This window comes from Zea mays, chromosome 3 (genome assembly GCF_902167145.1).
Source record: "Zea mays cultivar B73 chromosome 3, Zm-B73-REFERENCE-NAM-5.0, whole genome shotgun sequence".
In the NCBI taxonomy this organism is placed as follows: domain Eukaryota; kingdom Viridiplantae; phylum Streptophyta; class Magnoliopsida; order Poales; family Poaceae; genus Zea; species Zea mays.
In genome coordinates, this window is record NC_050098.1 from 217,565,670 (window position 1) to 217,586,943 (window position 21,274).

Sequence of the window (21,274 nt, forward strand, 5' to 3'; positions counted from 1 at the left end):
CGACGATAATGTGAAGGTAGGACACCTCCCCGCACCAGGTGTGACTCTTTCGCTACACAAATATCACCTTTGCACAGATTTTAGATGACCTCAAAAACTGCCACTAAAAGCGGCCATAGACGACAAACAAAGGCATCCCGACTTTGCCTCCAACAAGGTACAAATTCTTGTCCCGACTTCGTCAATAATGAATTCAAAGACAATGAAAAACAATGCTGCTTTTTCCTCCCAAAAGGTACATATTCTTGTATCTATCTTATAGTATTGTTTTTAGAACGTCCACTTAAGTAGGACTTCCTTTTTTGTCTTTGGTTCTGTCTTGGGTTTGCATTTGCTTTATCTTACCAGGTTTGGTGCTTGAAGGAAACAATGATTCTGTTTGTTCCATTCTCTATGTTTTTCTTTTATTTAGTTGAAGTATCTAAATTTTTAGTAAAGTTGAATGAAAACAAGAGAACTGCAATTGAGCCACTTTTCTTAGCTTGTCGTGTTCTGCAGATAGAGTTGTTGCCTTCGGATACTTAAACATTAGGTTCAGAAAGTTCAGTTCTATAGCTCTTGGTTTGAATTTCTATGTCCCTTTTGTTCCAGTCTAACTATGTTCTATGTTGATTGTCAGAACAACTTACCCAATTATTTCCCTTGCTCTAGCCTTTGTTATGTTGCTTTTTTGGAACCTTCAATAATTCCTCTTATCACTTAGAAGATCAATCATTATTTAGTCTGAATTTATTTTGGATGTTTCAGTTTCTACTGGTTGCTACACTAGTATCTCTTTACTTGGTTTGTAGTTAGTTTGTAGCATCTCATCAAGGAGCAAAACTTTTGGACAACCATTGTAGCCATTCCTACAATTCCGAAACACTAATTAAAGTCATGATTAGCTTTCATGACTTTTGTATTAGAATGCTCTTCTTCACTTGGTGTCCAATTCATTTGATTCTTGTCATGCCTACCCAAATTTCCTTCTGCGATATTTTTAAATGTTATCATACCTAGGTCATCTGACATTTTTAAATGTTGTCAAATCCTTGTTGTTGTCAATGTTTTTTTGTTTTAGCCATTTTATTTAAATTTTCAGATTCAATTGTTTGGTTCTATTTCATTTTTAGATTCTTTTTATATAAGTTTTCTTCTAGATTTTTAGTTCTGTTAAATTGCTTCAATGCAGCTTATTATACAGTAATCAATGTTCATGTAGATACTTATAGTGCCATGCTTTCGTTTTAATGGTTTATATTAGTATGGTTCATGCAAGTTGCTTTTGTATGCCAAATGAATGTGCACATACCATATGCTCCATAGTACCCATGACCTTGTTCAATTTACCTAATTTGTTCTATGAATTTTTAATTTATTTAATGTTATTGATGGATGCAGGAGAAAATGATGGATCTTGAGTCTTTGCTGGAGTATATGAAAGTGTTAGGAAGATGTTTGCTAATAAAGAAGGGTTTTAGTTGTATAACAAACACGGTCTTAGAAAAGGATTTAGTGTGAGAAGCTATGTTGAGTAAGGTGAGGCCACAATGAGCTGACCTTTGGAAGTTTGTTTGCAGTCATGAAGGTTATCGTGAAGAGAAGCACCTAAAGGAGATTAAGAAGCAATAGCCATGAAATACTAATTATTGAAAGGGAAATGTGCCCTTGGGCCATTTCTATAAGATTTTGGTGATTAAGTGACCAACACACATTAAGGGAATGAGTATATGCCAAAGGGTGGACAAAGTGCAAATCAATACAAAGGTATGATTCTAGACTTAGTACATTGGTTTTTGTGTACTAACATATTTGTCTAAGTGATAGAATCAGAGAAAATACAATTGGAAAAGACTTGGCTCGAGCAGCCAAGACTCTGCTCAGTCTGGGTGCACCGGACTGTTCGGTGGTGCACCGGACAGTGTCCGGTGCGCCAGGTTGGCTCTGGTGAAAAGGCCGCCCTCGGGAAATCGTCGGCGGCGTACGGCTAAAATTCACCGGACTGTCCGGTGAGCCAACGGTCGGTCGAGCCAACGGTCGGCCGCGCAATCCGCGCGTGACGCGTGGCTGGGCCAACGGTCTGAAGGGGGCACCGGACTGTCCGGTGCGCCAACGGCTCCAAACCTTCAACGGACGGCTGCGCCAGAACAGGAAAGAAATCCGCACCGGACAGAGTCCGGTGGTGCACCGGACTGTCCGGTGCGCCAGTCGACAGAAGGCAAGAATTGCCTTCCTGGAATGCTCTTAACGGCTCCTAGCTGCCTTGGGGCTATAAAAGGGACCCCTAGGCGCATGGAGGATGACAACAAGCACACTTTGAGCATTCTTGATCATTCACACTTCGTTCTTGCGCACTCGTTTGACATTCTTAGTGATTTGAGCTCCGTTCTAGTGAGAACTTTGAGATATTCATTTGAGCTCAAGTCTTGGCCGTGTGCGTATTGCTGTGGACTTGTGTGTGTTGCTCATCCCATCCTTACTTCCATGTTCATTTGTGATCATCTTTTGTAAGGGCAAGAGACTCCAAGTTGTGGAGATTCCTCGCAAACGAGATATAGTGAAAGGAAAAGAAATATCGTGGTATTCAAGTGGATCTTTGGATCACTTGAGAGGGGTTGATTGCAACCCTCGTCCGTTGGGACGCCACAACGTGGAGTAGGCAAGTGTTGAACTTGGCCGAACCACGGGATAAACCATTGTGCCTCTCTGTGTTGATATCTTTGTGGTTATTGTGTTTTGCAAGAACTCCTTTCTAGCCACTTGGCTTTATTGCTCTAACACTTAATCAAGTTTGTGGCATTAAGTTTTAAGTTTTTACAGGATCACCTATTCACCCCCCTCTAGGTGCTCTCAATTGGTATCAGAGTCGTTCTCTTCAAGAAAGGGACTAATCGCCCGAAGAGATGGATCCTAAAGGAAAGGGGATGGTGGTCAACGACAATGAGAAGGAGTTCATCTTCAACGAGCCAAGGGATGACAAAGTCAATGACTCCGGCTCGAGTCAAAAGAAAATAGATGGAAAGAATAAGAGGCGCATCAGGAAGGTTGTCTACTACGACAGCGACGAATCTTCCTCTTCTCAAAAGGACGACGGATACGAGGAGAAAAAGAAAACAGTTAACTCGAACTTTTCTTTTTATTACTCTCGTATTCCGCATAATTCCAATACTCACTTGCTTTCTATTCCACTTGGTAAACCTCCTCACTTTGATGGAGAGGACTACGGATTTTGGAGTCACAAAATGGGTAGTCATTTGTTCTCTCTTCATCCAAGTATATGGGAGATAGTAGAAAATGGAATGCAATTTGATAGTTCGGATAATTCTATGTTTATCAATGAACAAATCCATAAGAATGCACAAGCTACTACTGTTCTTCTAGCATCCTTGTGCAGGGAAGAATACAATAAGGTGAGCGGCTTGGACAATGCCAAGCAGATCTGGGACACCCTCAAGATCTCACATGAGGGGGAACGAAGTCACCATGCTCACCAAGATGGAGTTGGTGGAAGGCGAACTAGGAAGGTTCGCAATGATCAGGGGGGAGGAGCCAACTCAAACGTACAACAGGCTCAAGACCCTCATCAACAAAATAAGGAGCTATGGAAGCACGCGATGGACGGACTACGATGTCGTCCGACTTGTGCTAAGGTCTTTCACCATCCTTGATCCTCATCTTGTTAACTCTATTCGTGAGAATCCTAGGTACACCAAGATGACGCCCGAGGAAATACTTGGAAAGTTTGTAAGCGGGCGGATGATGATCAAGGAGGCAAGATACGTTGATGATGCGTTGAATGGCCCAATCCACGAGCCTCAAACTGTTGCTCCCAAAGCAACAAGGAGCAGAGAGGCGCTACCTAGCAAGGTGGCGCAAGTTGAGGCGACCGGGCTTAACGAGGAAGAAATGGCCCTCATCATCAAGCGTTTCAAGACGACGCTCAAAGGTCGCAAGGAGCATCCCAACAAGAACAAGACGAAGGGAAAGCGCTCCTACTTCAAGTGTGGTAAGGTTGGTCACTTTATTGCTAATTGTCCCGATAATGATAGTGACCAGGATCAAGAAAAGAAGAGGGAAAAGAAGAAGACCTACAAGAAGGCTAAGGGCGAGGCACACCTTGGCAAGGAGTGGAACTCGGATAGTTCATCATCCGACTCCGACGACGAAGGACTCGCCGCCTCGGCCTTCAACAAATCGTCCATCTTCCCCAACGAGCATCACACATGCCTAATGGCAAAGGAGAAGAAAGTAAGTACTCGTAATAATACTACGTATGCTTCTTCAAGTGATGATGAATCTAGTGATGATGAAATAGACTATGCATGTTTATTCAAAGGATTAGACAGAACTAAAATTGATAAGATCAATGAGTTGATTGATGCTTTGAATGAGAAAAATAGACTTTTAGAAAAGCAAGAAGATCTTTTATATGAAGAGCATGATAAATTTGTAAGCGCACAAAATTCTCTTGCTTTAGAAGTTAAAAGAAATGAAATGCTTTCACATGAATTGTCTACATGCCATAAATCCATTTCTAGCTTAAAGAGTATCAATGATGACTTGAATGCTAAGTTAGAAATAGCTAATAAATCAACCTCTTGTGAAGAACATGTTGTGATTTGCAATAGGTGTAAGGATTTTAATGTTGATGCTTGTAGTGAACACCTAGTTGCCATTTCTAAATTAAATGATGAAGTGACTAGTCTTAATGCTCAACTTAAGACTAGCAAAAGTGAATTCGATAAATTAAAATTTGCAAGGGATGCCTACACGATTGGTAGACACCCCTCAATTAAGGATGGGCTTGGCTTTAAGAGGGAAGCCAAGAACCTAGCAAGACATAAGGCTCCCATCTCCACCAAGGAGAAAGGGAAGGCACGTATGGCTAATAGTGCTCAAAAGAATCATGCATTTATTTATGATAGGAAATTTTCTAGAAATGTTCATCATGATATGAGTTGTAATGGTTATGATTCAAATGCAATGTTTGCTTCAAGTTCTTCCTATGTGCATGGTAGAGATATGCATAAGAAAAATGTCATTCATCATATGCCTAGGAGAAATGTTGCTCATGTTCCTAGAAAAATAGTTAATGAACCTTCTACAATTTATCATGCCTGCAATGCTTCGTTTGCAATTTGTAGAAAGGATAAAAAGGTGATTGCTAGGAAATTAGGGGCAAAATGCAAGGGAGATAAAACTTGCATTTGGGTCCCTAAGGATATTGTCACTAACCTTGTAGGACCCAACAAGAGTTGGGTACCTAAGACCCAAGCCTAAATTGCCTTGCAGGTTTATGCATCCGGGGGCTCAAGCTGGATTATCGACAGCGGATGCACAAACCACATGACGGGGGAGAAGAAGATGTTCACCTCCTACGTCAAGAACAAAGATTCCCAAGATTCAATCATATTCGGTGATGGGAACCAAGGCAAGGTTAAAGGACTAGGAAAGATTGCTATTTCATCCGAGCACTCTATCTCTAATGTGTTTTTAGTAGAATCTCTCGGATATAATCTGTTGTCCGTTAGTCAACTGTGTAATATGAGTTATAATTGCTTATTCACAAATGTAGATGTGTCTGTCTTTAGAAGAAGTGATGGTTCATTAGCTTTTAAGGGTGTACTAGACGACAAACTATATTTAGTTGATTTTGCAAAAGAGGAGACCGGTCTAGATGCATGCTTAATTGCTAAGACTAGCATGGGCTGGATGTGGCATCGCCGTTTAGCACATGTGGGGATGAAGAACCTTCACAAACTTCTAAAGGGAGAACATGTGTTAGGTCTAACAAATGTGACTTTCGAAAAAGATAGACCTTGTGCAGCTTGTCAAGCAGGTAAACAAGTGGGAAACACTCATCACAGCAAGAACGTGATGACCACATCAAGACCCTTGGAGCTGCTGCATATGGATCTCTTCGGACCCGTCGCCTACCTTAGCATCGGGGGAAGTAAGTATGGTTTAGTAATTGTTGATGATTTTTCCCGCTTCACTTGGGTATTTTTTTGCAGGATAAATCTGAAACCCAATGGACCCTCAAGCGCTTTCTAAGGAGAGCTCAAAATGAGTTTGAGCTCAAGGTGAAAAAGATAAGGAGCGATAACGGGTCCGAGTTCAAGAATCTTCAAGTGGAGGAGTTCCTTGAGGAGGAAGGAATCAAGCACGAGTTCTCCGCTCCCTACACACCATAGCAAAACGGTGTGGTAGAGAGGAAGAACAGGACGCTCATTGACATGGCGAGGACGATGCTTGGAGAGTTCAAGACGCCCGAGTGGTTTTGGTCGGAAGCCGTGAACACGGCTTGCCACGCCATAAACCGGGTCTACCTTCATCGCCTCCTCAAGAAGACGTCATACGAGCTTCTAACCGGTACCAAACCCAATGTGTCTTACTTTCGTGTATTTGGGAGCAAGTGTTATATTCTAGTGAAGAAAGGTAGAAATTCTAAGTTTGCTCCCAAAGCTGTAGAAGGGTTTTTGTTAGGTTATGACTCAAATACAAAGGTGTACCAAACCCGTTTTGGTGCTTGATGCCAAAGGGGGAGAAATTAAGGGCCAAAGCAACAAATGGATCAGCTACCACTTGAGAATTTTGAAAATAGTAGAGTTAGGACTTTTGATTTGTCAAAATTCTAAATGTCTCTTTTTGTCAAAAGTTGGTCTCTTGTGGGGAGAATGTTTGATTATGGGAAATAGGGGGAGTTTTTGAATCAGTGATCAATTTCTCTTGGAATATCTTTCTCTATGCCTCAACAAGTGAATTTGACTTAGAGATAGGAAATTGAGTTTGATTTGCAAAAACAATCCAAGTGGTGGCAAAGAATGATCCAAATATGCCAAATTTGAATCAAAACAAATTTGTGTTCTCATTTGCATTGATGTTGCACTTCTATTAGTTGTTTTTTGTTGTGTTGGCATAAATCACCAAAAAGGGGGAGATTGAAAGGGAAATGTGCCCTTGGGCCATTTCTAAGTATTTTGGTGATTGAGTGCCAACACAAGTGGTCATGTGTTAATCTATGCCAAATGATGGACAAAGTGAAAATCAACATTAAGGTATGTTTCTAAGACTTAGTACTTTGTTTAAGGACTAATGTATTGTGTCTAAGTACTGGAAACAGGAGAAATCAATTTGGAAAAGAGATGGCTTTGTTCAGCCAAAGACTGCTCAGTCTGGGTGCACCGGACTGTCCGGTGGTGCACCGGACAGTGTCTGGTGCGCCAGGCTGGCTCTGGTGAAAAGGCCGCTCTCCGGATTTCGTCGGTGGCGTACGGCTAAAATTCACCGGACTGTCCGGTGTGCACCGGACTGTCCGGTGAGCCAACGGTCGGCCGAGCCAACGGTCGGCCGCGCAATCCGCGCGTGACGCGTGGCCGGGCCAACGGTCTGAAGGGGGCACCGGACTGTCCGATGTGCACCGGACAGTGTCCGGTGCGCCAACAGCTCCAAAACGCCAACGGTCGGCTGCGCCAAAACAGGAAAGAAATCCGTACCGGACAGTGTCCGGTGGTGCACCGGACTGTCCGGTGCGCCAGTCGACAGAAGGCAAGAATTGCCTTCCTGGAATGCACTTTACGGCTCCTAGCTGCCTTGGGCTATAAAAGGGACCCCTAGGCGCATGGAGGAGTACACCAAGCATTCCTAAGCACCAAGACTCCAATTCCGCGCATTTGATTCTTTGTGATAGCAACTAGAGCTCCATTTGAGTAGAGAACTCTTCGAGTTGTGTTGTGAGCTCGAGTTGTGACTTGTGTGCGTGGTTGTGCTCTGATTTTGTGTCTTGTGTGCGTTGCTCATCCCATCCTTACTTCCGTGCTTCTTTGTGAACATCAAAGTGTAAGGGCGAGAGGCTCCAAGTTGTGGAGATTCCTCGCAAGCGGGATATAGTGAAACAAAGCAAAATACCGTGGTATTCAAGTGGGTCTTTGGACCGCATGAGAGGGGTTGAGTGCAACCCTTGTCCGTTTGGACGCCACAACGTGGAGTAGGCAAGTGTTGGACTTGGTCGAACCACGAGATAAACCATTGTGCCTATCTGTGTTGATCTTATTGTGGTTATTGTGTTTTGCAAGAACTCCTCTCTAGCCACTTGGTTTCATTGTGCTAACTCCTAATCAAGTTTTGTGGCAGTAAGTTTCAAGTTTTTACAGGATCACTTATTCACCCCCCCCCCTCTAGGTGCTCTCAGGATGTTGAGGACATTTTCTGAGGCCATGATTTAGAAGCATCTGCTTTCCATGATCACTGGTGGAGACATTGCTATGCATAGAGCAAACATGCCTGGCGTGGCCAAATTCATCACATCGGCTATGCATATGGCATATTGAGCAGAACATTATGTGTAATATTGTGAAAGATGAATTTCATTTTTTTTCTTTATGATTGTTTCTCCATAGAAGAGATTGAAACGAAATATCTATAATTCTTGGATAAGCATAGTTACAAATAAGAAGTCGTGGTTGTATCAGATGTATGAGATGAGGGAAATCTAGTGTGTTGTGTATCATGTTGGTAAGTTCTATCTAGGACGGAGTAGCATCCAATGGAGTGAAAGTGTAAAATCTAGGCTTCAAATGCATCTAGATGGTAAAGTGACACTATAATTAGACATGGTAGAGTACTGCCTTTCTTCTCAGCTTGGCTATGTCTATGTCTAGTGTCGTCTTATGTTTCTGTGGTATTTTGGACATGTTTTTGGTCTGAAAACCATTTTTGTTAAAAATTCTATTATACACATCCAATGTTCGGAAGAGGACACTGCAACAACCTCTAATATCCTTTCTCATTCTATTGGTAGTTTTTCTTGCACTTATCTTAGCATCCCACTCAACATTCATAAACCTCCCAAGAGTCCAAGACTGATCTCCAACCATTGATTGGCAAGGTTGCAAATAGGCTACCCGGATGGAAGGCCTCTCTTTTAAGCAAAGGCTAGAAAGTTGGTTATTGTTAGATCCATAATTTTAGCAACTCTTAGTCATCTGATGTTAGCTTTGGAGTTGCCCAAATGGTTTTTAGAAGCCATAGATAAAAAGGAGAAGAGGTTTCTTGTGGAAAGGATAGGAACAAGTCAATGGAGGTATTTGCTTTGTATCATGGGCTAAGGTACAAAGACCTTATGTGAATGGCGGTCTTGGTATTCATGCCTTAAAAAGAATGAGTTGGGTATTGTGCATATGTTGATTGTGGTCTTTTAAGGCTGATCCATCCAAGCCTTGGACTAGTCCTCCTATTCATATTTCTAAACAAGTACATGCTTTATTTAAATAGCTATCATAGTTACCATAGGGAATGAGGCAACTACAATTTTTTGGACGGATAAGTGATTGCATGGTAGAAGTGTGGCTGATTTAGCTCCTAATCTATTTCTAGCAGTGCCCAAGTGAATTTCCAAAAGGCATACAGTGAGCTAGACACTCGTAAACAAACATTGGGTTTCATATATTTGAGGTGCTCTAATTCAGGTTTTTACAGAATTTCTCAAATTTTGGGAGCTTGTTGAGGATACTATCTTACACTCTGATATCCCAAATCATTTCTCTTGGAAGCTCTCTTCTACTATACTGACAACATCAAATCAACCTACAATTTGATTTTTATGGCTCCATTAGATTCTCACCTTGAAAATGGATTGGAAGGTCTAGGTTTTTCCTAAATGCACGTTCTTCATTTGGTTGGCCATCAACGACCGTTGTTGGACATCTGATCGCTTAGCCAAAAGTGGGCTTCCACGCCATGTTGTTTGTCCTCTTTGTAATAAACATATATTGCCAAGGAGGTCTAGAGTATTGTGCTTTGTAGACTCATTGATGTTGTGAGACCTCCCAATGCTGAAAGTTACTTTAATTCCTAGTGGTGTAGGAAAACTGGAATTTTGCCCAAAGAGGAGAGAAAAGGTTTTAATTCCCAGCGATCCTAGTGGTTTGAGAGCTTTGGAAGCATTGGAATGTCCTTGTTTTTCAAGGAGCTAGGCCTTATGTTCAAAGTGTAGTGTTTACAATGGTTGCTGAAGGGCATATATGGTGTTTCGCTAGGGTTTGGGCCCTCCAGGACCTGGTCCTAAAAGCTGGAGCACTTTGAGTCCAATCTGGGTCCAATTTCTATATATTAAAGTTGTGCGCAAAGTTGGCACCATGTGCGTCCACATCAACTCTTTTTTAACGGTCGTTAGATCGTCATCGAATGACATCGAGCGGTCGGTTTTTGACGTCTCCCGGCAACGTAACGATTCTAGACTCTTCTAAGAATCGGCCTTCCTCTCTCCCATCGCTTCGTAGTCTCCTACTCTCTCCTTCACCTCCGGCCGCCGCCACGCGCTCATGGTATATGAGAGTGAGTTGTAACCCACCCCTTCCCTCTGGTAGTGGCTAATCCATTAGGGGATACCTTTTTCTTTCAAACCTAAAAAACTTTTCTAATTGTGATACATTGTTGGCTTGTTACGTTTAGAAGAAGAGACTAGGTGACGATAATGGTGCTAAATCACATATCTAGCATGTAAACAATAGAATGTCTTAGGTCTTATTAGATCATGTCCAACAGTTTACTCATGGTCACACAACAATGTTTTGCATTATAGATTGTACTATTTACAGAGTAAAGTTTGAATACGAGGATGTGTAAGCTACTGAAGATAGCCTTAGAAACCGCTAATCTAAAATGGCAATCATACTTCTGATGCACATCGATTAGCACGAGTAAATGACAATAAGCCCAAGTGCCCAACCCACAACTGAGCTGGCATGTCAGTAGTGGCAAAGTGACTTAAGAGTTGTTTGGTTCCCTGACTTAAGTTTAATCTATATCACAACGAATGTTTAAATGTCAATTACGAGTATTAAATGTAATCTAATTATAAAATTAATTAGATAGATGAAGACTAAATGGCAAAACAAATTTATTAAGCCTAATTAATTCATGATTATCAAATGTTTATGTAGACAAATTATGGAATATTTAGACCTAATAGGTTGTTCTTGTCCTTTAGTCTTCGTCTATGTAATTAATTTCGTAATTTTAATATTTCTAATTGACATCTAAAGATACGATGGGACAGAGATTAAACTTTAAAAGGAGGAATCAAGCACCCCTTAAACATCACAACATATGAACATATGTAAAGGGGCGCAACACAGAGAGTGGTCTCCAAGCTGCGTATCTTTCAGACTTTCAGTATAAAACGATAACGACCAGCATGAAACCTTGGTACATCCGCTTCCAAAATTTTAAAGGCCAACCTTGACTCAATGTACTGCTACAATATAGGCCCACTGGAGTTTACGCCCCGTTTGGATCATTGGAATTGAATTCCATTCTAATAATAGTAATTTAGCCATATATCAATTCAGCTAATTCAGTTTTATACAAAATATATTTATATACTATTATTAGCATGCTGTCGGATATATTTATGTGCTATATTTTTACTATAGAGGAGTGAGACGAAAAGTGTCACGTAAGTCACAGAGTAGAAACAAATTCTACTACTGTATAAAATCATTTCTCATCCCCCACCTCATGAATTTGAGATAGACTAATATATGAACTTTGGAAAGTGGTGGAATGTCAAATTCCAAACTAAATAATTTAATTTATTGAGTGACTTCCAATTCCTCTAAAATGAAGGGATCCAAACACCCTGTTAGGGATTTCACAGAAATCATGTAGAAATTTCACATAAATCAAGGTTCAGTGCTCCAAGAAGCATACAGGTAGTATTATTCACATCATGCAATGCACAACGGTAGCTCTATGAAACCAAGCTGAAGAAGCAGTAAGCAGAGATCACCGAGTTAAGACCCAGAGCAATGAAAGCTAGGAATGCCATGGAAGCCGAGACATTGATCAGTTTGGTAAACTGATCCCCTCCAAACCGCGACATCCAAACACCATTACGAGAAAGCGCTGCTGAAGATGCTGACAACAGGAGGTAAGCTAACATCTGCAATCGGCATAAAAAAGACCATTCAGACACATTTCGGTCACTTGCCAACAAATTTTAAGCCAAGTTGCAAGCGTAAAACTAGTAGAGCAAAACGTAAAAATACTGATATACATTCATTGCACAAGGAACATCTAAATAACATGACTTTGGTGGCGAATCAGGTGAGATCCATAAGCACACAGATTCCATAGTATTACTCATAAATGTGCCAAAACCTCAAGCGCTGCACCAATCATTTTCATTTCTGAAAGCTCCCTTTTATCATGATAAATGTTTGAAGTTGGAGGAACTGGAAAGGTGTTATTCATCACTTCATGGAACACCTCTTTTACTTACACCTGATGGCGCACTGTAATGTATATGTGCAATGTTTATACCAACTAAACAAAATAGGCATGTACGAAACCAAATCCAGTAGGAACAATAATGATATATAGACATATACCAGTTGGGAAACGATAATTTCCACCTAGGAGTATTGTTCATCCGCAGTCTAGGACTTCTTTATAAGAAAACAATGCAATAGTTCCTCCAATTTGTTCAGCTGTATTCTGTTTTGCAGTTATTAAATGACCATATACTTTGATCTAGTTTTCTGACACCGATAGATCACTAGGGCTGGAAGCTTGTCAAACCATGCTATCATAAATTCACAACAACAAACAAATAGTACAGAAGAGCAGATTTGAATTGCCTGATCCATGGCAAGATTGAAGTAGCTGCGGAATGGGGCTCGAATCATGTGTCTCCCTGTGACAACGTAATGCACCTCGGCTACCAACTGGAATCCACAGTAGGTAAAAGTCACGACGCTCGCAGCAAGTACGTACCTACATCGCCAAAATTCATCAATTTACAGCTCTCATCAACACTAATAAGAGCATCTCCAACAATGCCTCGAACTAATGCCTCAAATCGAAATATAGGGCTCTACACAGGAAAAACCACTCCAACAGTGCCTCAATTCAACAAATTTTGTCAAAAAACTATAGGGCACCCTCTCAAGTGCCTCAAATATACTACACCGTAGTGGGTTGCCCGGAGCGGGGTGTTTTGTTGGTGCCCTAAATTCTATAAAATTTACTTATTTTTAAATTATAAGGCATTTTTACAGGTCACGTTGTTGGAGATGCTCACCAGCTGTAACTAATGATGACGGTTTGAGCTGAGCAGTAATCTAGAGTCTAGAGGGGAACCTGTACTCGTTGTAGCGGCGGAAGGAGTCGCCGGACCAGCCCGTCGTGGTATCGGCCGCCATGACGGAGAGCGCGACCAGGCAGAACACGGCGGCCGAAACCCTAAACCCTAGCTCGGCCCTCCTCAGCTCAGCGCGCCGCACCTTCTCCGGGACGCCGCCTAGGAGCCACCTCTTGGACCCCACGCCGCCACTGACTCCCCCAACGGTAGTAACGGCGGCGGCAGCGGCGAGGGACCCAGCGTCGCTCGGAGGTGTAACCTTGTCCGGCGTGGCCTTAGCCTCCATCGCCGCGAGGTCTTCGGCGGAGAGGAGCTTCGCGATGGTGACGGCCGATTCCTTCTGCGGCGATCTGGTTGGGGACGCCTCGGCCGAGGAGGCCTTCGGCGGCGTTGCATCTTCAGTTTTGGCTAGAACGATGGCTAGCGTCATGCTCCCCGATTCGCTAGCCGATTCCGCCTCCTCCTGCTCCGACTTGGCTTCCGAGGACGCCGGCGCTGGAGTAGGCGGGGATACTGGAGCGGGTGAGGGAGGGGGCGATGGGCGCGGCGGTGACGTTTCGCCCTGTCGCGAAAGTGGAGGAGAAGCATCAGCGCTCGGCGGAGGCGGAGATGGTGGGGGCTGTGGCGCCGAGGGATGCGGAGTTGAGGAAGGAGAGCTATCGTCGGGAGTATGAGGAGGCGGAGATGGAAGAGGCTGTGGCGCCGAGGGATGCGGAGTTGAGGAAGGAGAGCTATCGCTGGGAGTATGAGGATGCGGAGTAGCAGGGGGAGGAGGTGGAGCTGGCGCTGGGTTCTCCGGCGAGAAGGATCCGTCACAGGAGGGGTTGACAGGCGGATGTTCTGAAGAGAGAGAAGGCGCGATGGGCTCGACCGCCGGCGGAGGCGATGGTGTTCGGGTTGGTGAGGCCATGGAGCAGCTTGTTTGCTCGATTTCTGGGGCTGCCTGCTGCTGCTGGTGGCTCTGCCGTGGGCCGTCGGGGACTGCGGAGTGGGGGATTTGTGCGGCCGAGGCCAGTTGATACTGCGGAAGTGCGGAGTGAGGAGTGAGACCGATATCTCATATCCGTCAGCGTCTTTCGGTTGAACTGTCATGATAACAATTAACAATTCAATAGCAATATCGCTCCACTGCTAATTAACGGCACAGTTTGATTTAATGATAATTTTACATGAATAATATTCAGTTCTTTCCTCGTTGAATCATGTCAATAGATTGATTATCCAATCAAAAGCTAACTTTTTGTGATACCAATAGTGTGCTCTGTCTGTTCCTTACCCGCCAAACTATGCCTCTTTTGGCAGTTGCAACCAGGTCATGAGCTGTGTTTATCGAATGCTTTGCTGCGTCAAAAGTCTGTGGCAGCTACAAAACTGAGCGCATGTTTGGATTTGATGCTCGCTTCGAATTAAAGGCGGTTGCTGTAATATATAAACACAAAAATATTGTTGAAGTAATAGAATTTGATATAGAATAAAGCCAAACAAACTGGCTGAAAATCAGTCATAGTCAAATCAGGAATGGCCAGAATTTAGTTATACTCGATTTGGATGGTGGCTAAGCTAATAATAAAATCCTAAATATGTAATTTTCTCTTAGGCCTAGTTTGTTTCGTTGGAATTAAATTTTATTTTAATAAATACAATTTAGACAAAACTAATTAAGTTCATATATTTATATATGTAACATATTTGTATATTATCCTAAATCATATGAGGGAGATAGTTATATACTACATTTATGTTATAGCGAAGCAAATAGAAGGGTGTGCTATAAGTTGTACATTGGAAAAATAGTATGTAAATCTATAGAATCAATTTCTATCTCTTACTCCATGAATTTGAGATAGGTTTATATAATAACTTTGGAAAGTGGTGGAATATCATATTATAAAAAAATAGTCCATTCCATTAATAAGATTCCAGTTCCTCAAAATGAAATGAAACAAACGGGACCTTATACATATAACTATATCAGCAGTGGCGGATTTAGCTCCCGGCAGGGCGAGCTCGCGGCCTCGCGCGGTCGCGCCCAGGCTCCCGCCGGTGAAAACGAAATGTTCCTGTCCCTTGCATATAAGTAACTTGGCACTCATACCCAGCATAGTAGTATAGGGGGCATTGCATTGCTGGAGGAAAGTGGTTACGGGCCCAAACAGTTTGAGCCCACAGCAGACAACTGGGGTGCACTACATGTCTACATGTTAGCGCCTGATCCTATGTGGAGTAAAGTTGACCACAGGAACACGGCAAAATGAGGCCCATTTTGTAGCAGGCTGTTTTAGCCCCCGAGAATAGAGATGGCAACGGGTACAAACCCGCTGGGTTTTGCCGTCCCAAACCCGTACCCGTGAAAAATATCTATGCCCATTAAAAAACTCATACCTATGACGGGTTTGAGATTTTGCCCAAACCCGTACCCATCGGGTTTGCGGGTACCCATGGGTTACCCGCGGGTTTCATCTCCAATATACTTGTTGTTCTCATAATCAATAAGTATCGTAATGATTAATGATATCATGATCCAAAATTTATGTAATGAACAACGAGTTCATGATTTGATATAAAAATTATTAGTAGAGAAAATGAAATACAAATAATAAGTTGTATAATTAAGTGACCTTGCACTAAGTTATCCATCCACCACATATATAACGCTAGTAAAAACTATAATAGCAAGCAAGCAACACTCTCACCGACTACTGATACATTCACCAATTGATAAAAATTATGAAGTAAATAAGGAATAACAAGTTTGTTGTTCGTTTATAAAATAAAATGACAATATGCACTAGGTTTGGTCGGGTTTAAAAAACCCACGGGTTCACGGGTTTGGGTACTATAGGAACAAACCCGTACCCATAAACCCGCTGGGTATAGATTTATGCCCATTAACAAACCCATGGGTATGAAAATTGACCCAAACCCGTACCCTAATGGGGTAAAAACCCATCGGGTTTCGGGTTTCGGGTACCCATTGCCATCTCTACCCGAGAAGATCTGTAGTTTAGGCTAATTGTAGACGACGAACAAAAACATGCATGTCTTTATATATGTATTGTTAGACTAGTCCAGGCTCTTTATGAATCCTGGATCTGCCACCGTATATCAGCATGATAGGCAGAACCTATGAATAATTGTTTTATGTTATATCAAAATATGGTTGATACCGATGCTAATTTTTAGATTATTTTGTAAGGAACAAAGTGCTCTAAAACTATAAATGGTTTAAAGTCAGATGTATAGGACATGTTTGATTGAATCTCCTTTTCTGTTTGGTTGAATCTGCCACTGGATCCTAAATGATTTTGCTCTGTTTGGTTGATTCTCCTTTTTCTTTCGTCGAGAGCCTTTCTCGTTTTCATTTTACATTTTAATTTGAAAATATATTCAAAATCGAAAATTGCCGGAAACAGGATCGGATACGGGATGATAGAAACTGTGAACACAAGGTTAACTTGTCCCTTGTAGTTCGGGTTGATGATATGTGATTGTCAACATGGATAGTAATTTGATGTAGTCAATGGACTAACCAGGGTATGAGATTATATATTGTGCAATCATATCTCTCGGTTTGTGGTATGTAGGTGTGGAGCATAGGGATGTGCAACAATGGCAAAAGTGAAGGTTATGCGGGTTTGTGCCAATGGACCGGGAACGGTGAAAGACGAACGGTGGGTCTTGAACGAGGGACCCGAGAAGCCGGGTGACTAGATGTGGTGACTGGTACTTGGGACACCACCGACGCAAGAACGTGTGAAGCGGATCGTGTTGCCGACGCGGACACGCGGTCGCGGACCGATAGGACACCTATTCAGGACATGGAGACACGTATACGATACGCTACTCATGGCGGTTTGGTGGTTGAGCCTCAAAACCACCTAGCGCTATTGATGGCGGGTTTCATCGAGTTTGGGCCTCAAAACTCGACGATACGGTTCCTGCGGGAATCAGAGGCACATGTGGTGTCATCACGAAAGGTGCGTCGAGGCGAAGCAACTTCTTGTGGAGCGTGTGACCATCAGATGCATATTTTAGGAGTTGGTTCATTTTGGCCCCAGTTAAGTGGGATGAGCTTTATGTATCTAGTGGTAGTTTATACTAATGAAATAACCCCTATAAATAGGTGTGAGGGCTATTTTGTGCGGTCATCTCCTTGAGCACTATCTCATTAGACTCTCGTTTAGAAAATCCTAGTTTTCATTTCCTAGATTGTTATAGTTCTTAGCCCTGAGATTCACAGGTGTTTTGTAATCTTCACATCTGTGTACTACTGATTTTGAGAGGAAGGGTGGTGAAAGTCGCCTAGAGGGGGGGTGGATAGGCGAAACCTGAAAATTAAAACTTTATCCCCCAACTAGATCCTTTGATTAGTGGTTAGAACAAGATGAACAATTATCGGAGTATAACAACTAAGTTCTTGCTAGTAAAGAGTATAGCTTTCAAATAATGCGGAAGTGATAAATCAATACAACTAATAATTCTATGATAACAAAGCAAGAAAGCTTAGATGAAAAAGAGCACTAACTCAAGTTCTTTTCTTGTGGAGTGTTGCTTCACTTAAATGAGATTTTAACTTGAAGCAACACCAAATGATATGAGCAAAGAATAGTGCAAGAGAACTTAGAGTAAGGGAAAGCAAACAAATCACAAGCAAAAGCACAATGAACACGGGTGATTTGTTTTACCGAGGTTCGGCCCTCGAAGGCCTAGTCCCCGTTGAGGAGTCCACTTAAGGACGGGTCTTTTTCAACCCTTTCCCTCTCTCCCGATCACACAAGGATCGGCGAGCTCTTCTTCTTCTCAAGGATCACTCTCGATCCCACAAGGACCACCACAATCTTTGGTGTCTCTTGCTAGCTTTTACAAGCCTCCAACACTTTGGAGGAAGTTCGAATGGGAGTCAAAAAACTCCACGCGCAAATGAACACAAAGATGTAGAACACACTATCTCTCAATGAATCTCACAAGGCGCTAGGGCTAAACTCAATTGAGTAGCTCTCAATTGCTTACTCTCTCTTTTGTGGCACTTGTGTTGGTTGTAGTGGACTAAATCTTGTGTATAGGATGGATCAATGAATATAGGTGGTTGGGAGGGCTTGAGTATGTCAACTAGATGACTTGGAATGTTGCTTGGACTCCCACTCCTTGAAGTGGCCGGTTGGGGTGGTATTTATAGCCACCATCCAATTTTGTAGCCGTTGGAGAAGCTGCTGGCGATGGGCGCACCGGACAGTCCGGTGCACACCGGACATGTCCGGTGTGCCAGCCACGTCATCCTATCCGTTGAGATTGGAGCTGGTCGACCGTTGGAGGCTTTGTCCTCATGTGGCACCGGACAGTCCGGTGCACACCGGACAGTCCGGTGCCTCTCTGATCCTCTGCTCTGACTTCTGCCGCGTGTACTGTTCTGCACTGTTTACTGTCAGAGTCGACCGTTGGCGCGAAGATGACCGTTGCTCCGCTGGCACACCGGACAGTCCGGTGCACACCGGACAGTCCGGTGAATTTTAGCGGAGCGGCTGCCGCGCGAACCCGAGGCTGGCGAGTTCTGGAGACCGCGCTTCCTTGGAGCACCGGACATGTCCGGTGCACACCGGACAGTCCGGTGAATTATAGTGCGCCGGCTTCCGAGAATTCCCGAGGGCGAAGAGTTTGAGTCTGAGTCCCCTGGTGCACCGGACAGGTACTGTTCACAGTCCGGTGGCACACCGGACAGTCCGGTGCGCCAGACCAGGGGTGCCCTCGGTTGCCCCTTTGCTCCTTTATTGAATCCAAAACATGGTCTTTTTATTGGCTTTATGTTGAATCTTTGGCACCTGTAGAACATATAATCTAGAGCAAACTAATTAGTCCAATTGTTTGTGTTGGACATTCAATCACCAAAATCATTTAGGAAAAGGTTTAAAGCCTATTTCCCTTTCAATCTCCCCCTTTTTGGTGATTGATGCCAACACAAACCAAAGCAAAAATATAAGAGCATAATTGTACTAGTTTGCCTACGGTAAGTGCAAAGATTGCTTGGAATTTAAACCAATATTGATTTCATAAGATAGGCATGAATGGTTCTTTCTTATTTAGTATTTTGGACCACGATTGCACCACATGTTTTGTTTTTGCAAATTCTTTTTGTAAATCCATTTCAAAGATCTTCTGCAAATAGTCAAAGGTGAATGAATAAGAGTTTGCAAAGCATTTTCAAGATTTGAAATTTTCTCCCCTTGTTTAAAATGCTTTTCCTTTGACTTCAACAAAACTCCCCCTAAAAGAGATCCACCTCTTAGTGTTCAAGAGGGTTTTGATATACCATTTTTGAAATACTACTTTCTCCCCCTTTTGAACACAATAGGATACCAAATGATAAATACTTTTGGAAAGCACTAAGTTTTTGAATTTAGTGGTGGTGGTGCGGTCCTTTTGCTTTGGGCTCATTTCTCCCCCTTTTTGGCATGAATCGCCAAAAACGGAATCATTAGAGCCCTTGAAGTGCTATCTTCCCCTTTGGGCATAAATAAATGAGTTAAGATTATACCAAAGGCGAAGTCCGGTCTTTTAGCTTTGGGCTCCTACTCTCTTCAAAGACGAAGTCGTTTTCTTTGATGCTCATTTCTCCCCCAAAGAATAGAGAGTTGCTTGGAGTGATGGCGAAGTATGATATACGGAGTGGAAGCCTTTGTTTTCGCCGAAGACTCCATTTCCCTTTCAATCTACGACTTAGCATAGTAATATACTTGGAAACATATTAGTCGTAGTCATGGTACGGGAATAGTAGGATATATGCATTTGTACCAAAATGAAAGAGATATGATCAAGAGATATGTCAATTAAGCATGATCATAGTTCTATATAGGTTTCTCCCCCTAAATATGTGCCTTGAGAGGAATACATATTTTGGCCTTAAATGCCAAGTGCACATAATTAGGTTAATGAGAACAAGTCTATATCATAGAGAAAGTGAAGTGCATTGTGTCATAGTATATGAGTGATGCTCAAGACAGTTTATGCACTTATGAAAGCATGTTGCAAACATTTTAAGCATTTTTCCTTTAAGGATTTCAAAGAGACTTAAGAACCATCCACCTTTGGAACAAAGGTAGCTTATCCTCGTTACAAGGTTAAGCTTTAAGCTCTTTGACAATAGAATCACTTCATCTAGTTTTAGCAAAGATGCAATAATGCATGAGTGAAATTTTAAGAGGTTAAACTAGGTATGAAGCAGGGATAAATGCAAAGGACATGCTTTCTCTTCCTTATGTATAAGATATGCAAAGAATGCTTATAAGAGGAAGATTTAGGTACAAGTTTAAATGAAAGGAAGTGGTTTTACCCTTTTGTACCTTCTCATAAAGACGTTCTCTCCATTGTGCTTATGTCCTTGGTCTCGTTTGCTTAAGACCTATGCTTAATAAAAGTGTGTGAAAATATTTTGCACAAGAGAGAGTTCTATAACTAGTGATCTTTTTCAAGTTATTGTTAGCATAAATCAAATGGATCACAAGTTGCATAAATGAATCATGAATTCTCCTTTTTCCTTAGTGCATATCAATAGAAATTAAATTCAAATTACATGAGGCACTAAGAAGCATAAGTGATAATTGAAGTTGTTCAATGATCAACCAATATGCGATCAAGAAAACAACAAAGGCATTAAATTTTCAATCAAGCTTAAAAATAGGAGAATCCAATAAGCATGCTACTTTAGAAATGAAAGCAACAATCCTTGATACAAGCGACATTATTTTAACAAGTTGGATTGATGTGAAGTAGCATACTATATGAGAAACATTATTCTCATGCAAGAGACTATATGAAATTACTAAGATAAAGCAATAGTCTCAACATAATCAAAATATAAGAATGGACTCCCCCTAAAGATATGCATCAAGTAATTGAAAGAACTGACTTCGATGCATTCACTTTTAAGAACATAAAGGGAGAAGCATTATACATTTTGATCAAGGCTCATAAATTTAGCAATAAACAACTTAAGCCTTGTAATCTCATAATGAAAGAGAATTTAGAATGCTTACAACCACACCATTGATTATTGCGAAGACCTTATTGTCCAAGTAGCTGTTGTTATCCTTGATGTTTTTCCCTTTTCATTTGAGTGTCCTCCCTTTGTATTTGTCTCTTTTTCCTTCCAAACTTATT

The 21,274-nt window shown here is 42.1% G+C and overlaps 1 protein-coding gene across 1 annotated transcript; it reads right to left on the reverse strand.

The window, feature by feature from the left end:
- Positions 1 to 11,633: 11,633 nt before the first annotated feature.
- LOC100192666 (uncharacterized) lies at positions 11,634 to 14,166 on the reverse strand. Its single transcript, NM_001137874.1, has 3 exons — positions 13,123 to 14,166; positions 12,621 to 12,756; positions 11,634 to 11,923 (listed from the first exon to the last, which is right to left on the reverse strand). The coding sequence occupies exons 1-3, from the start codon at positions 14,031 to 14,033 to the stop codon at positions 11,732 to 11,734; spliced, it is 1,239 nt and encodes a 412-aa protein (NP_001131346.1). The 5' UTR covers positions 14,034 to 14,166; the 3' UTR covers positions 11,634 to 11,731.
- Positions 14,167 to 21,274: the final 7,108 nt, after the last annotated feature.

Coding starts and splice junctions, on each gene's coding strand:
- LOC100192666 (NM_001137874.1), bottom strand. CDS start 14,033: ATGGCCTCACCAACCCGAACACCATCGCCTCCGCCGGCGGTCGAGCCC. Junction 12,757..13,122: donor CGCCGCTACAACGAGTACAG/GTTCCCCTCTAG, acceptor TTGGCGATGTAG/GTACGTACTTGCTGCGAGCG. Junction 11,924..12,620: donor TCAATCTTGCCATGGATCAG/GCAATTCAAATC, acceptor TGCCGATTGCAG/ATGTTAGCTTACCTCCTGTT.